The following is a 13,094-nucleotide window of genomic DNA, read 5'->3' on the forward strand; positions in this document are numbered from 1 at the left end:
GCTCTGTCACTTTGACAGAGCCTAATAAACTAATTCATAATCTTCTTCTCTCCCAGATTTAGCCATGGTATAACATATTGAGGAGACATAGGAAAGGGGAAACAAGAGCAGGAAATGAGAAGGAGTCCAGGGGTGGATGATGGGTGTCTGAGGTGGACACATTCCTGGTTCCATGAAAAAGAAATACACAAGTGCATAGGAATTCATATATTACCAAGTCATCTGTAGGAAATCCTATTACCCACAGTTCCTGGGAGTTGCTCCCTAGATGCTGTTTGAGATGAAGTCCTCACTTTAAAGAGTTTATCAGTATTAAAGGTAGTTACCATGAAAGGTTATTGTTTTGCCACAGGCTATCCAGTATACCTGGCTCGCCTACCAGCCAAATATCTTAAGTTTGGTAGCTGAGGTGAAAGTGGAAAAATGACCTTGTTACCACAGTGTTCTAGCTACAGTTAGATTACAGTGGCCAAAGGTGTCTTCAGAAGCCAGCAGATTGATGACCAGGCCAGCCATATATGGCTTTGCAGACAGTGCCACAAGAGTACAGTATCTCTCAGTAGACCCAAAGGAGTCTGAGTCTCTCTTTCTTCCCAGGATGGGGAATCATGATCTCTTGCCTGACTCCAGGTGAAGTACTTGGCTTTGTTATGGGTATAGGTTGTAGGAAAAGTGTATTTCAAACCACAACACTAGGCATCGGGAGCTGGAATGTTTATACCACTGAGGGTGGACTGCTCGTGCATGTTAACTTGTGTTTGTGTGGTTGGTTGTGGTTTGGGTGTATAAAAAGACTTTTTCATTCGCTCTTGCAAATGAGCCTTTCATTGTTACAGTTACCTCCCATCACTTGTGTCATGTTGCTTTGCCTTTGGTTTCTTTTGGCCAGTGTTTATGGCCAGTATCTTGCCTTCATTCTTTTCCTTTTAAACTTTCTACATCTTTATATAAAGGTTTGGTTTTTTTGTAAGCAGGATTCAATTGGCTTTTATTTTTATCCCCCAACAATCTGTGTGTTTTAATGGGAACATTTAGTCCATTTACATTTAATGTAATTGCTGATATATTTGAGTTTAAACCTGCAGACTTATTATCTCTTTTTTTATTTGTTTTGCCTGTTTTACATCTCTCTCTTTCCTACTATTGCCTTCTTTTGAACCAATTGCTTTGTATTATTTCTATTTTCCCTCCATATTAGCACGTTAGTTATACATTCTTTTACTCATTACTAGAGATTGCAATGTACATTCTTGACTTATTAGCGTCTACTTTAAATTAGCACACTTGCTGACTCTAATTTAGTGGATAGACCTTCCGCTCTAAATGTTTATTCCCCTCCTATTTTAAATTCTATCACTATTCATTTTAACTCCCTGCAGGTTTTTAATCCCATTAAACATCATTATTATTGTTGTTGCTGTTGTTTTGTATAGTCAGTAGCAATTTTGAGGCATCTACACTGTTAACCTTTCCACACCCTTTACTCCTGGCTGTTTCCAGGTCACTCGCTCGCTCACTTGCTCGCTGTCACCCCTTGAGTCCATTACAAGCCATGCTCAGCTTCCAGCTTGTGGCAGCTCTTCTCAACATCATGGGTACGTTGAGGAGGCCTCCCAGGTGCTATGCTCACCTTCTGCCTGCCTGCTCCTGGCCCTGTTCTATTTCACAGTTCCCTCCCTTGCCATGTCTTCAAACAGATTCCTTTTTATAAACCAACTTTTGTAATATTCAGACCAGAGTTGTGCTTCAGTAAAAGATTGTTTAATTAACTAGTCTGCCATTCTAAAAGAGTAACCCATTTCCTGCACTCTCTAAAACACTGTTTTTCCTCTTCTTCCCTTCTTTTTAGCTAAGCCCATATCACTGACCTTATGTCAATTAAATATGCAAATAACACGTAGCACCAACCCTCTTCCTTGCTGTCAATGTCCCGGTTCTCACTCCTAGCCTGTATTGCTTCAGTGTCTAGCCATAAGCTTTCTAAAAATACTGGAATCTTCTCCTAGAGACCTCCTGTCTTCTGGAAGGTGATTGAACATTTGTCTTTGATGCAGAAAGTTTGCCGTCCCTGTTGTCAGGGTGATCTAGGAAAGTGATATATCAGAGACACTTCTCCCAGATAAACCACCAGCTGCAGAAATATAGTAACACCCTCAGCATGAGTTGAGTTAGAGGATGCTGACAGCCCTGTAGTTAGTTAATGTTCCTGTCCAAACACCTGCAGCACAAGCACCATATGTCAAAGTCCAGAGTCTCATAACATTCCAGTCAGTCCTCATTAACATCCAGTAGTAAAATATCAAACTGGCTGGGTACACTGGTGCACACCTGCAATCCCAGTACCGGAGAAGTGAAAGTAATTGGACCAGGCATTCAAGGTCAGACCCAACTGCATAGTGCAGTTAGCCTGGGCTGCATGAAACTCTGTCTCAATAAGAAAACGGAACGGGAAGGGAAGGGGAGGGGAGGGAAGAGGGGAGGGAAAACAGAAGGGAAAATGGAAGGGAAGGGAAAGGAAAGGGAAAAGGAAAAGGAAAAAGGAAAAGGAGAAAAGGAAAAAAGGAGAAAAGGAAAAGAAGAAAGGAAAAGGAAAAGAAAGGAAAAAGGAAAAGGAAAAGAAAGGAAAAAGGAAAGGAAAAGAAAAATCAAACAGCCTTAAGTAACAAAGGAAGTGAATCAGTGGCTCACCATCGACATAAAAGCCCATGTCTGTGGGTGAGGTCTAAGACCTGTAAGGTCCAGGTGCTCAGGCTGTTATCAGAAGGCTCTTTGTTCTGAACTTAGTTGTGTTTTCCTCAGATTAAGTGGTTCTCAAACTTGAACTTGCCTCAGAGTGGTAGAGCTTCCTGTCCTATACTGTCAGATTCAGTGGCTATAAATGCCTAAGCCTGTGTTTATGAGAGATCTCAGATGCCTCTGTGGTTGCTGGTGAGGAAGCCCACTGTGGGAACCTCTTCTCTCACACAAGCAGGCAGGCATTCCCCTGGTGACCAGAAATGGCCCAGGGGCTCCAGGCACCCTTTCCCTTTTTCTGCTGTGCAAAACTAAAGGGGGAAAAGATGCTCCTTTCCTAATAGTCATAGCATGAGTTCTAAAACCTTGTTTTCTAGGCCAGTCTGCAGCCTCTGTGGGCAGGGAGAAGAGTGCAGAAGGGGTCCTTCCCTGAATGACATCACGGGTGCTGTGAAGGTCCCTGTGTCAGGACAACAGAAGCAGGCATGTTCCTTCCAGTGTTGGAGTTAGTCACACAAGCCATTGTGCTGAAGCAGCTGTAGCTGAGGCAGAAAAGATACACTATGTTTTTCCTACTTTAGTCATTGCTGTGACCAAATGACTGACAGAGGTAACTTAAGAGAAGCAGGATTTAATTTGGCTGACAGTTTCAGAAGGTTTCTTCTCCAGTCACTTGGACTGTGTTTCCTGATCTATTGTAAGGCAGAACATCATGGTGGTCAGAGTGTACCTTGGAACAACTTCTTCATGGTGGACAAGAAGCAGAGGAAAGGGGGAATACAGGAAGATCCCAGTGCAAGACCTAGGCCCCAGAGACATGTCATTCGACTAGGCCCTATCCCTTACCTTGTACCAGCTCCCAGTACTGCCATCATAGCTCCTTAAAGAGATAATCTGTTCACTGGGTCAGAACTCTGAAGATTTAGACTTGTCAGAAAACACCTCACAATCACATAGAGGTGTGTTCCACTAATCAACTTGACAACAAGATTAGTCATTACATGCTTCCATAAGAAAATGCATGTCACTGGGTCTGTCTGATAAAACTCAGATCAGAGCTGATAGGATGGGGGGGAGGGTTTATTAGAGTGGTTATCAGGTGGTCCAGCTAGTCCAACAGTGGATGAACTTGCCAGCAAGAGCAAGAACAAGCAGACAAAGAGCAAACGCTTCCTTCTTCCATGTCATTTACATAGGCTACCACCAGAAGGTGTGGCCCAGATTAAAGGTAGACCTTCCTAACTCAAAAGATCCTGACTAGAGGTGGGTCTTCCCACTTCAAATAACTTAATATGAAAAATCTTTCACAGATATACCCAGGCACTTGGGTTTTAGTTAAAATCAACAAGTTGACAACCAAGAATGACTATCACAAGCAGAGTTGAACATTCCCAACCAAGTTCCTTGAGACACAGTAGCTGGCTGGCAACGGGGGTGAAGCCATTTTTAGCCATTTTTCTGGCCACTGCAAGCTCACTTGCAAAGCTGTGTACTTGCAGGCTCATGTGGCATAATAAGAGAATCTATCTGTGGCTCAGAAAGATATAACATCCAAGAAGAAAGAGATGTCATTTTCATCTAGATCCATAGTTGCCTTCCTTGAAAATCATACAGCAGGGATGTAGGAAAAGATAGCAGCCGAAGAATGAATGTTCAAGTGAGATGGTTCGGCTTCCTTGTCAGCTTGACTGGATTGAAAATCATCTAAGAGACAAAATCTTCAGGCATATGTGAAAGTGTTTGCAGAAAGGTTTAGGTGAGGTGGGAGACCCACCCTGAATGTGGAACAGCCGTACTCCATGGGCTGAATGGGAAGGGGAAGGGGAGCTGAACACTCTTTCATCTGTGATTCTTGACTTTGGGCACAGTGTTGACTACTGTCTCAGCTTCTGCTGCTACATCTCTATTATAATAGACTGTTACCCTCCAACTGTGAGCCAAGATTCCTTGAGTTGCTTTTTTACTATGCATTTGTCACAGCAGAGAGAAAAATAATTATTATATAGGGCTGTAGTAGCACCTGCCATGGAGAGACCCCAAACAAACTAGAGTATGCCTCAACAAGCCAGGCATGCCAGCCATTGATTATCCCTACCTAGTAATTACTCTACAGTGAAATACTTCAACTAGTAGTCCTGTTATCGCTTTAGCCTCCTGAGTGCTGGCAATGCATCTTCTGGGAAATGCTGTGATATCCCACTGCAGTGTGACCTGTATTCAAGGTGGGGAAGTCTGTAAGCATGGGAGAAGTAGTGTAGTGATAGGAGCCTCTTACAATGTAGTCGGGGTGGGCAGAGGTCAGCAGGGAGAGACTTGGGTGCTTTAACACGGCTCTCCCCATGTCCCACTTAGAGTTTGGAGATGAATGTGAGCATCTCCCACAGCTGTCTGGAATAGTGCAGTCTCTAGGCCAGTGGACATGTGACAACAGAGGGAGGACTCACTGTAGAAGCTGGAGTACTTCTGCCTGATGAACTGTCAGTGCAACTTGCTACTGCAGACTTTCATTGTCATATTGAGCTACTATTCTGAAGCTGTCCAATAACAGGCTCTCTCCAGATTTAGGTGGCTCTGTTTTCTGGGGGTTCACTCCATTTTCTTAAGGCTCATCATCTGTAATGATATGAATAGGAAACATCCCTTAGTCACGTTTGATTGGTCTGTGGCTGTTTTGGGAGACTCTGGAAACTGGAAGGCAGGGCCCAGCTGAAGTAAATAGGTCTTTGGAGACAAGCCTAGACAGGGACCTTGCTGTGGCCCTTTTCTCTGTCACTGCTCCCTACCTGCCATGAGGTAGACAGCCTCTTCCTTCCTGTCTTGCTGCCATGGTCTGCCTCCTGTGGGCCTGGAATCATCAGGATTGAGGACAGTGGGCTGGCGTGCTGGGGTATTTCCTCCTCTTCTTTCCTTAAGGTATCCATTTGGTCATGGCAACAAGAGAGGTGACTAACATAGCATATAACCACACAGGCTTCACTGTGGGCTACTGGCTTGTGGACATTTGCCGATCTCACATTCTATCTCTGCCATTGCAGTAGTTCCTGGGTGACCCTCAAAGCGCCTGGCATGTAGTCAGAGGCTCTTTTGCCGTGGTGCTGAATTAAAGCCTGTTGAGGCACAGCTGGTAGAGAGGCAGGTCACCTTGCTGTAGGTGCTTTGTGATGTACTGAATTCACAGCCAATCTCCTGAATGACACACCTTTTGGTTTTAGGTAAGAGAAGAAAGTCAAGCACCAGGGAAGTGAAGGGAGTGGAGTTACTGGAAGAGGGATGGTCCTCCATCCAAAAAGAGCAGTTTGGGATAAATTAAAATGTGCAATTTGGCTTTTGCTAGTAGCTCAGATTTACAGAGTGAATAAATCCACTAGTCCCTGGATCCAAGATGAGAATAAATTCACCGTCATGTGACATTCAGGCCAGTGTTGGTGCAAGTGAGAGATGAGGGCGTCCAAAAGAGTTAAAGGGTAGTTGCAGTGGGAGGAAGCACACAGAATGATGGTGGCCATCAGCAATGTGACTTGCGGGACTCTGTTCTGGAAAGGCAGCAACAGTTCAGCACTGGTGGGAGAGCTGCAGAGCCAACTTCTCCTTAAGAATGGCGACAATTTTAAACCCACCCTTTAGTTGTGTCTAGAAAAGCACAAACAGCACCCATGATCATGCTATGGAAGAATGTGCCAAAGCTGTCATGCACACAAACTGGTCCCTTTCCAGTACTAGGTGATTGACTTGTGTCTCTTGTCCTGGAGGCCATGCTATGGACTTTGTAGCTCTCTCTAGGCCACTGGTCCAGTGCAGCCCCAGGCTTGTGAACCTCAGAGGAGAGCCTCATCTCTACAGGCTGGCTGTCATGAGCCAGGGGTCAACATATAGCTCTTTGGCCCTGATTTTTGAGTGTTTTGGTCAGTGGATAAGGGAATGTGTTCAAGGACTATGAGTTTCAGAGTCTGCTTGTCCTGGCCATCCTCCTGCAAACTGGACATTAACTGATACTCACTGAGCTCTGCACATGGTTATAAATGATTATACACAGACCACCTGGAAGGTCTGCAGCAGAGATGGGTTTTCAGCTGCATTTTACTAGTTAGAGATAGTATGCTAGTCACAAATACTGAGATTTACAGGGCTTTGATAAGTCATTTTCTGTCGGTGAAATGAGCCAGTTGAAACAGATTACAGTAGATTAGATTAGATTAGATTAGATTAAAATATAAGTTTATTGGGAAGCTACACTCAAATGAGTTCACTGGCCCAAGGACCAAGGCCAGGGAAGTCACCTAGGGAAGAGGGTGAGGGAGAATAGAAAGAGAGAAAGGGTATGTGCATAGAGAGAGCAGAGAGAGGAGGAGAAGAGGAAACCAACATGTCTGGATTATATAGAGAAGAGCCTCTGGGGGAAGAGTAGTCCAGCCCCTGGGTTGGAAAAAAATTTGGGGTTTGGGTTATGTTATGCCAGGTAGGAACTGAGGGATGTTGTAAGAATCTAAACCAGGCCATGTCTGCTTTGATATGTAAAATATACACTTCAGTCCCTTGTCTCAGGCCCCACATCAAAAAGGTTTGGGACTGATTTTCCCCATTTGACAGAAGCTATAAGGCCAGATGCAGCAGTAAACAAGTTGGGGATGACCCCAAAGAGTAGCTGAGGCCTTGGAACCTTGAGGTGCCTCAAGAACCCAGCTTCAAGCTCCCCTTCTACCAACCATTTTTAACCTTGCTGTTCCATTCTAGCACCCTCCCCCCATCATTCTTCAGCATGCCAAGCTCTGCCTTCCTTAGGACCTAAGCACTTGATACTCCTTTGTCTGCAGTAGCCTCTTTGCATTGGTATTCATGGGTTTGCTACCTCCAGTTTCCTCTCAGGTGTCCTCTTCCCCCACTCTGCATCTTGAGTGATGGATATGTTTACTTTCATCATGTCTAGCCCTTTGCCTACTCCATGTCTGCCCAAGCCAAGCACTGACTGTAAGGTCAGTGAAGACTGGTGATAGCTGTCCCAACTACTGCCATTGCCTTGCACCCAGAGCAGTGTTTCCCTTAACTAGAGAAGCCCGAAGTATGTTGTGGGTCAGGAGCCTGCCACTCTGCACCTCTCACCAGACTAGGGGCCCATTCCTGCTTCAGACACCCTGGAATCACAGCAAGTTTATGGGTTAGGAACTCCAGCCCAGAAAAGCCAAACACCACTATCTTCAGCTTCCCCCCTCATTGCTTCCTGCCTCGTGGCTGTTGTAGGTACATGATTTTTTGTACTGAGTGTAGTCATCACCACCCTTCACCCACCCATACATGTATATGCCACTGTGCCTGGTTCCTATAGATTCCTATAACATTAAGGATTTTGTAGAAATGCCACATTCCAGCTTTTTTTCTTTCTTTTCTTTTTTTCATGTTTCTTTCTTTCTTTCTGAAAAAATAGAAATAAAAAAGCATTAATCTCCATGAGGAGCAAAGTCCTATTTGGGAAGGCTGGCTGGCATTGAGGAGCACAGTGCCTGCCTCAGTTCTCAGGCATTTGCAATCATTCTGACTCTGGCTATCTGAGATGGGCACTCTCCACCTTGGCTTACATTCCAGAAGAACCATCAGCTCTGCCAAACTAATATCCAGTTGTGTTATCTAGATTTTCCATTCCAGGACAAATATTTGAAAGAAAGGGTTGAGAGACAGGGAAGCTTTTTTGTCCACAGCTCAAAGGTTTCATTTTCTGGTCATTTGGCTTCATTGCATTCCCCCAACCCCCTTTTAAGGGGGGACATCATGGTAGAAAGGTGGATATCTGTTGACCTCATAGTGACTAGGAATCAGACACAGAGGCATATACATGTCTCTGGGAGGCTGAGGAATGCGATGGGTTCTGGGCCCATTTGGGTTATAAGGTGAGACCTTTGCCTCAACAAACAAATCAAGGTAGGGGTCAAAGATGACATGTACCTTTCAAAAGCTCTCCCCAGTGACCTACTTCTCCACCTTCCATAGTAGCACTTCTCAGGAGTCCATTAAACATGTTTATCTAGGGCTGCCACAATGGCTCAGGAGCTAAAAGAGGCTGATGCCAAGCTTGACAACCTGAATTCAACCCCCAGGACCCATATAGTGGAAGGAGAGAACAAATTGTCCTCTGATCTCTACAGTGCACTCACATACATGTGCACACATGCATGCCTATACACACATCAATCAATCAATCAATATGTAAATAAGCAAAATAAATATAGAATAAAATTTGTTAGGATATGTTAATGTATTAATGGTCTCACCTTGGTTGTCCTATTATTCCTCATGCCCTGTTTTGAATTAGGCTCTCTCATTGGTCTGCAGCTTACCAAGTAGAGTAGGCTAGCTGGCCAGCAAGCCCCAGGCATCTACAAATCTCCACATCCCCAGCACTGGGTTTACAATCTGGTACTACCCTGCTCATTTTTTTTTTAACTTTTTATTAGTTCTTTGTGAATTTTACATCATGCACCCCAATCCCACTCATCTTCTTCCACCTTCCACCCTTGCAACCTCCTCTGCAACACAGAAAGACAATCTCATTATGAAAGCTGTAGTGTGTCACAGTGTATCCCACAGTATACCCTTTTGTCCACACTTCTTTGCTTGCAAATGTTTATTGCAATGACTTGTTGGTCTGGTACAAGACCTCTGGCTTCTGTTACATTATCAATACTGGAACCTCACTGGGATTCCTGTCAGATCTCCTTTTTCTGTCCTGTGTCATGGAGATCCTGTAGGTTTGGATCTGTAGGAACTGCATTCCAGCAATTCATCAATGAGGTGGTGGATATTGTGATAAGCCAATTCAAAACCCTGGATCTGGGCCTGAGAGGTATCTGATCAGTCCTCTGGCTTTCTTCCTCTCACAGCCTTGGTGGTGGCTCACTGGCACACCCCACAACCAGAGCCAGCTCTAACTTACTGCCTAGGTGAGGTGCAGAGCCTGCTCCCCTGAGTGGTTTAGCTGGTGAGGGACATGACCAGTTCTCCCATTCTCATGACAGTTGGAGCCAGCTCTCCCACCTGCCATAGGTGGCCAGGGACAAGGGAGAAGAGAAGGGTGTCTCTTCTTCTGCCACACCACACCACTTACAGCAGACAAGAGGCAGAGTTTTCGATTCTCTCATGCTCATGCTCTCAGGGTTAGCTTACCTACAGCCTCCACCTCCAGGGCCACCTCTACTATGCTGCCAAGGCGAGGTGCAGGACCTGCTCTCTTGAGTGCTGCAGCTGGTGAGAGTCAGGGACAGCTCTCTTGCTCTCATGACTCCAGGGCCAGTTCTCCCACCTTCCACAGGGGGAAGGGAGGTATCTCTTCCTTGTCCATGTCACTGCACAGGAGATAGGTGACCCCTGCTCATTGTTTACATGGATTCCAAGAATGGAACTTGGGTCCTTGTGCTTCCTTGCATTACAAGCACTTAACTGACTGAATCATGAATTTTTTTTTTTGTTTGTTTGGTTAGTTTTTTGTTATTGTTATTTGACTTGGTTTGGCTTGGTGATGGTAATGATGTTGAATCTGAAGATGGCTTTGGTCAATATGGACATTTTATTAATATGAGTTCTCCCAGCCATGGGTGTCCAGTGCCACCCTCAGTCTCATTCAGATGCAGCATTCTCACGAGAGCATGGCAGGAAAGTTGAGTGCCAGGGCAGGAAGCTAGTCAGCATTTGCCAGTATTTGCAAAGGGCAAGCAAGTAGAAGGGCACTTTTCCTCAGCCTACACCAGGTCACATATACACAGCTGCCCTGGTGTCCACGAGGGGCCGCTTACAGTCCCCTTTGCCAGTCACCAGAACAGTAGCACAGTCTTTGTTATCTCGAGGTAACTTAACAGTGCATGCAGGGTGTGAGGGATATGTACAAACACTGTACCTTTTATGTGTATAAAAGCATCCTGGAATCTCAGTATTTGCTGTTCTGGAATCAATCCCCCATGGATCAGGAGAACTGAGGGAAGGCTCTGGCTCTTTTTATTCCTTAAACTATTAGTAATAAGTTATAGATGACATCCCTCTTTGCACTCTGTAGTGAGAATTTTGGCTTCTTTAAAAAACATAGAAATATATGTTTTCATTTTAATCCCAGGTCTGGGATACAGGGCTGCTTCAGACTGTCCACAGCAGCTGACTATGATTTGCCTCATGCTCTAACAGGGGTGTGATTTTTGCCAGCTTCAATTGTGCGATATTTGGAATTCTGGAGACTTTTGAGAGGGTATATAAATGCTAGGGTTCTGAGAGATGGGCTGTGGGTTGGTGGTTGGTTGTTGTTGATCATGGTTTAAGTAGTCATATGTCCAAAGAAGAAAAAAGAAATTAGATATTTTGATAGCAAAGATCAAACTTGCCCCAAAGAACTCGGCCCTAATTAGCAGGAAGTAGTCTAATGATAACATCACCTCTTTTCCTTTCTATTCCTTTTCTTTCCTATCTAGCCTTAGGGGTTGAAAAGGTGAGAAAAGGGTAAAAGAAAGAACCCACACCTAGCAAACACGGCCACCTGCAGCACTCAGTACTGTAGCACAGATTTTCAAGAACAGGCATTTCGATTGAGTAATACCACAGTCTGCCCATGAATTTGGAGTATTTAGCATTAGCATTACATTGTTATCTATGCCCCAGGCTATATTTAGATTTCTTTCCTTGCTACAATAGCCCCCTCCCCCACTGTGTGCATGTTCATGCAGGTGCATGAGGCAGCCGGAGGTTGACATTGGGTATCTTCTTCTGTGGCATCTCCTTCCACCTTATTGTCTGAAACAGGGTCTTTCACTGAACTTGAGACTTAACATCAGCTAGACAGGCAGGCCAGCAAGCCTATAATTCAGGCATATGTGGAATTGGGATATGGCTGTACATGACCATGTCCTTAGATCTGAACTCAGGGGTGTGTGTGTGTGTGTGTGTGTGAGAGAGAGGGAGAGAGAGAGAGAGAGAGAGAGAGAGAGAGAGAGAGAGAGAGAGAGAGAGAGAGAGACTGGCCCTAGTCCTGATGTGTCCACTGTAGGTCCTCTGCCTGGGTAATGTTAATCTGGAACAGTTCTTCAGGCTTCCTTCATCCCCTCAAGACCTTGACACTTTTAAAGGAGCACTCAGTTCTTTTACAGAGTGTCCCTCAATAGTAATAATGAATTTCGAGCTGTTTTCTGAGAACACAAGCTAAAGAACATCTCTGTTTTCTTTCTGCAGGATCTGGAAGCCGGAGAGATAGACCCTTGTCAGCAACCCGCAAAGCATATGCAGCCGAGGACCGAGAGGAAGATGCCTCGGCTGTACTGAAAGCCATCCAGGTGGAGAATGCAGCTCTACAACAGGTGTTCCTCAGCCAAGATCCTGAGCTACGTACCAGTCCACAGCAGGTGGGAGCACCTGTGGAGTAGGGGGTTCTAAGGAGGGACTGGGGACACTCAAGGACAGGCAATGTTTGAGCAATAGCCCTCTCTGACTGCAGACTGCATTTCACAGACTGTTTATAGACAGCTGCTCTCTATCTATCCAGAGTCCCACACAGCCACCATCTTAGAGCTTCTGGGTTATTTCTGACAACTAAGTACTAACCTGTGACTCATTAGTCGTTTCCCTGCCAACTTGGGATGGCTTAGGCCTATACTACAAAAAGGCTAGGCCAATGTGTGGCTGAATGGACAGTGTGTGGCTCTCCTGAAGCTAGTTCCAGAATATGATCCACAGGGTCCCTACTGCTCCCCTGGCCTACTTCCCTCATTCATGCAACTGCCCAGACATCCAGTAACAACTGGAAGATCAGTGGCGGGGTAGAGCAGGGGCCTTGAGAAGTTGAGACCTTACATACTCCTCAGCATGTTAGCCGCCTCTGGCTCTCCTGCTGAGACCCCTGGCCTGTCCCACTAGAAACTCATGGTGACCCTACAATAGGCAAGGTCCTCTGCCTGGATTACAGATGTGGCCAGTTGGGGTCACATCTTTGCAAGGTCAGCCCACATTCTTGTCCATGATGCTCTGTGCTCTCTGGAGAATTGTCTGGAGGCAGTTCTGGTTGTTGAGCAGAACCTCAGGTTCCCTGAGGTTGTCTTCTGTTCAGACTGTCTGGGACATGTGGAAAGGGGCCCTTCCTCTCTGCCCTCCTTCTGTGGGAGGAATACACAACCATGACTTTGTTCCTTCCTATGCCATCTGATACTGTCTTTGTAGGATGCCAAGGAACCACCAGCAAAATCATGGCCCAGTCTGCTGAAGGCCAAGGAGGACATCTCTGAGGTCAGTGTGAGGCTGAGCCCTACTCAGCTGGACATAGATTTAACAGCCCCACCCATACTCTATAAACACAATGCCCTGATGGTCTCCAGCCATTTCTCTTCCACAGTCCCAGGAGCTTC

At 45.4% G+C, this 13,094-nt stretch overlaps 1 protein-coding gene across 1 annotated transcript in view; it reads left to right on the top strand.

Moving 5' to 3' along the window:
• The window catches only part of Katnip (katanin interacting protein), a 137,490-nt gene that overhangs the window by 70,579 nt on the left and 53,817 nt on the right, over nt 1–13,094 (top strand). The window contains exons 8-9 of the mRNA XM_076928420.1: nt 11,929–12,098; nt 12,910–12,975. Of these exons, the coding sequence (XP_076784535.1) occupies nt 11,929–12,098; nt 12,910–12,975 (236 nt within the window). The remainder of the gene's footprint in view (nt 1–11,928; nt 12,099–12,909; nt 12,976–13,094) is intronic.

Source organism: Arvicanthis niloticus, chromosome 1 (assembly GCF_011762505.2).
Source record: "Arvicanthis niloticus isolate mArvNil1 chromosome 1, mArvNil1.pat.X, whole genome shotgun sequence".
Classification (NCBI taxonomy): Eukaryota; Metazoa; Chordata; class Mammalia; order Rodentia; family Muridae; genus Arvicanthis; species Arvicanthis niloticus.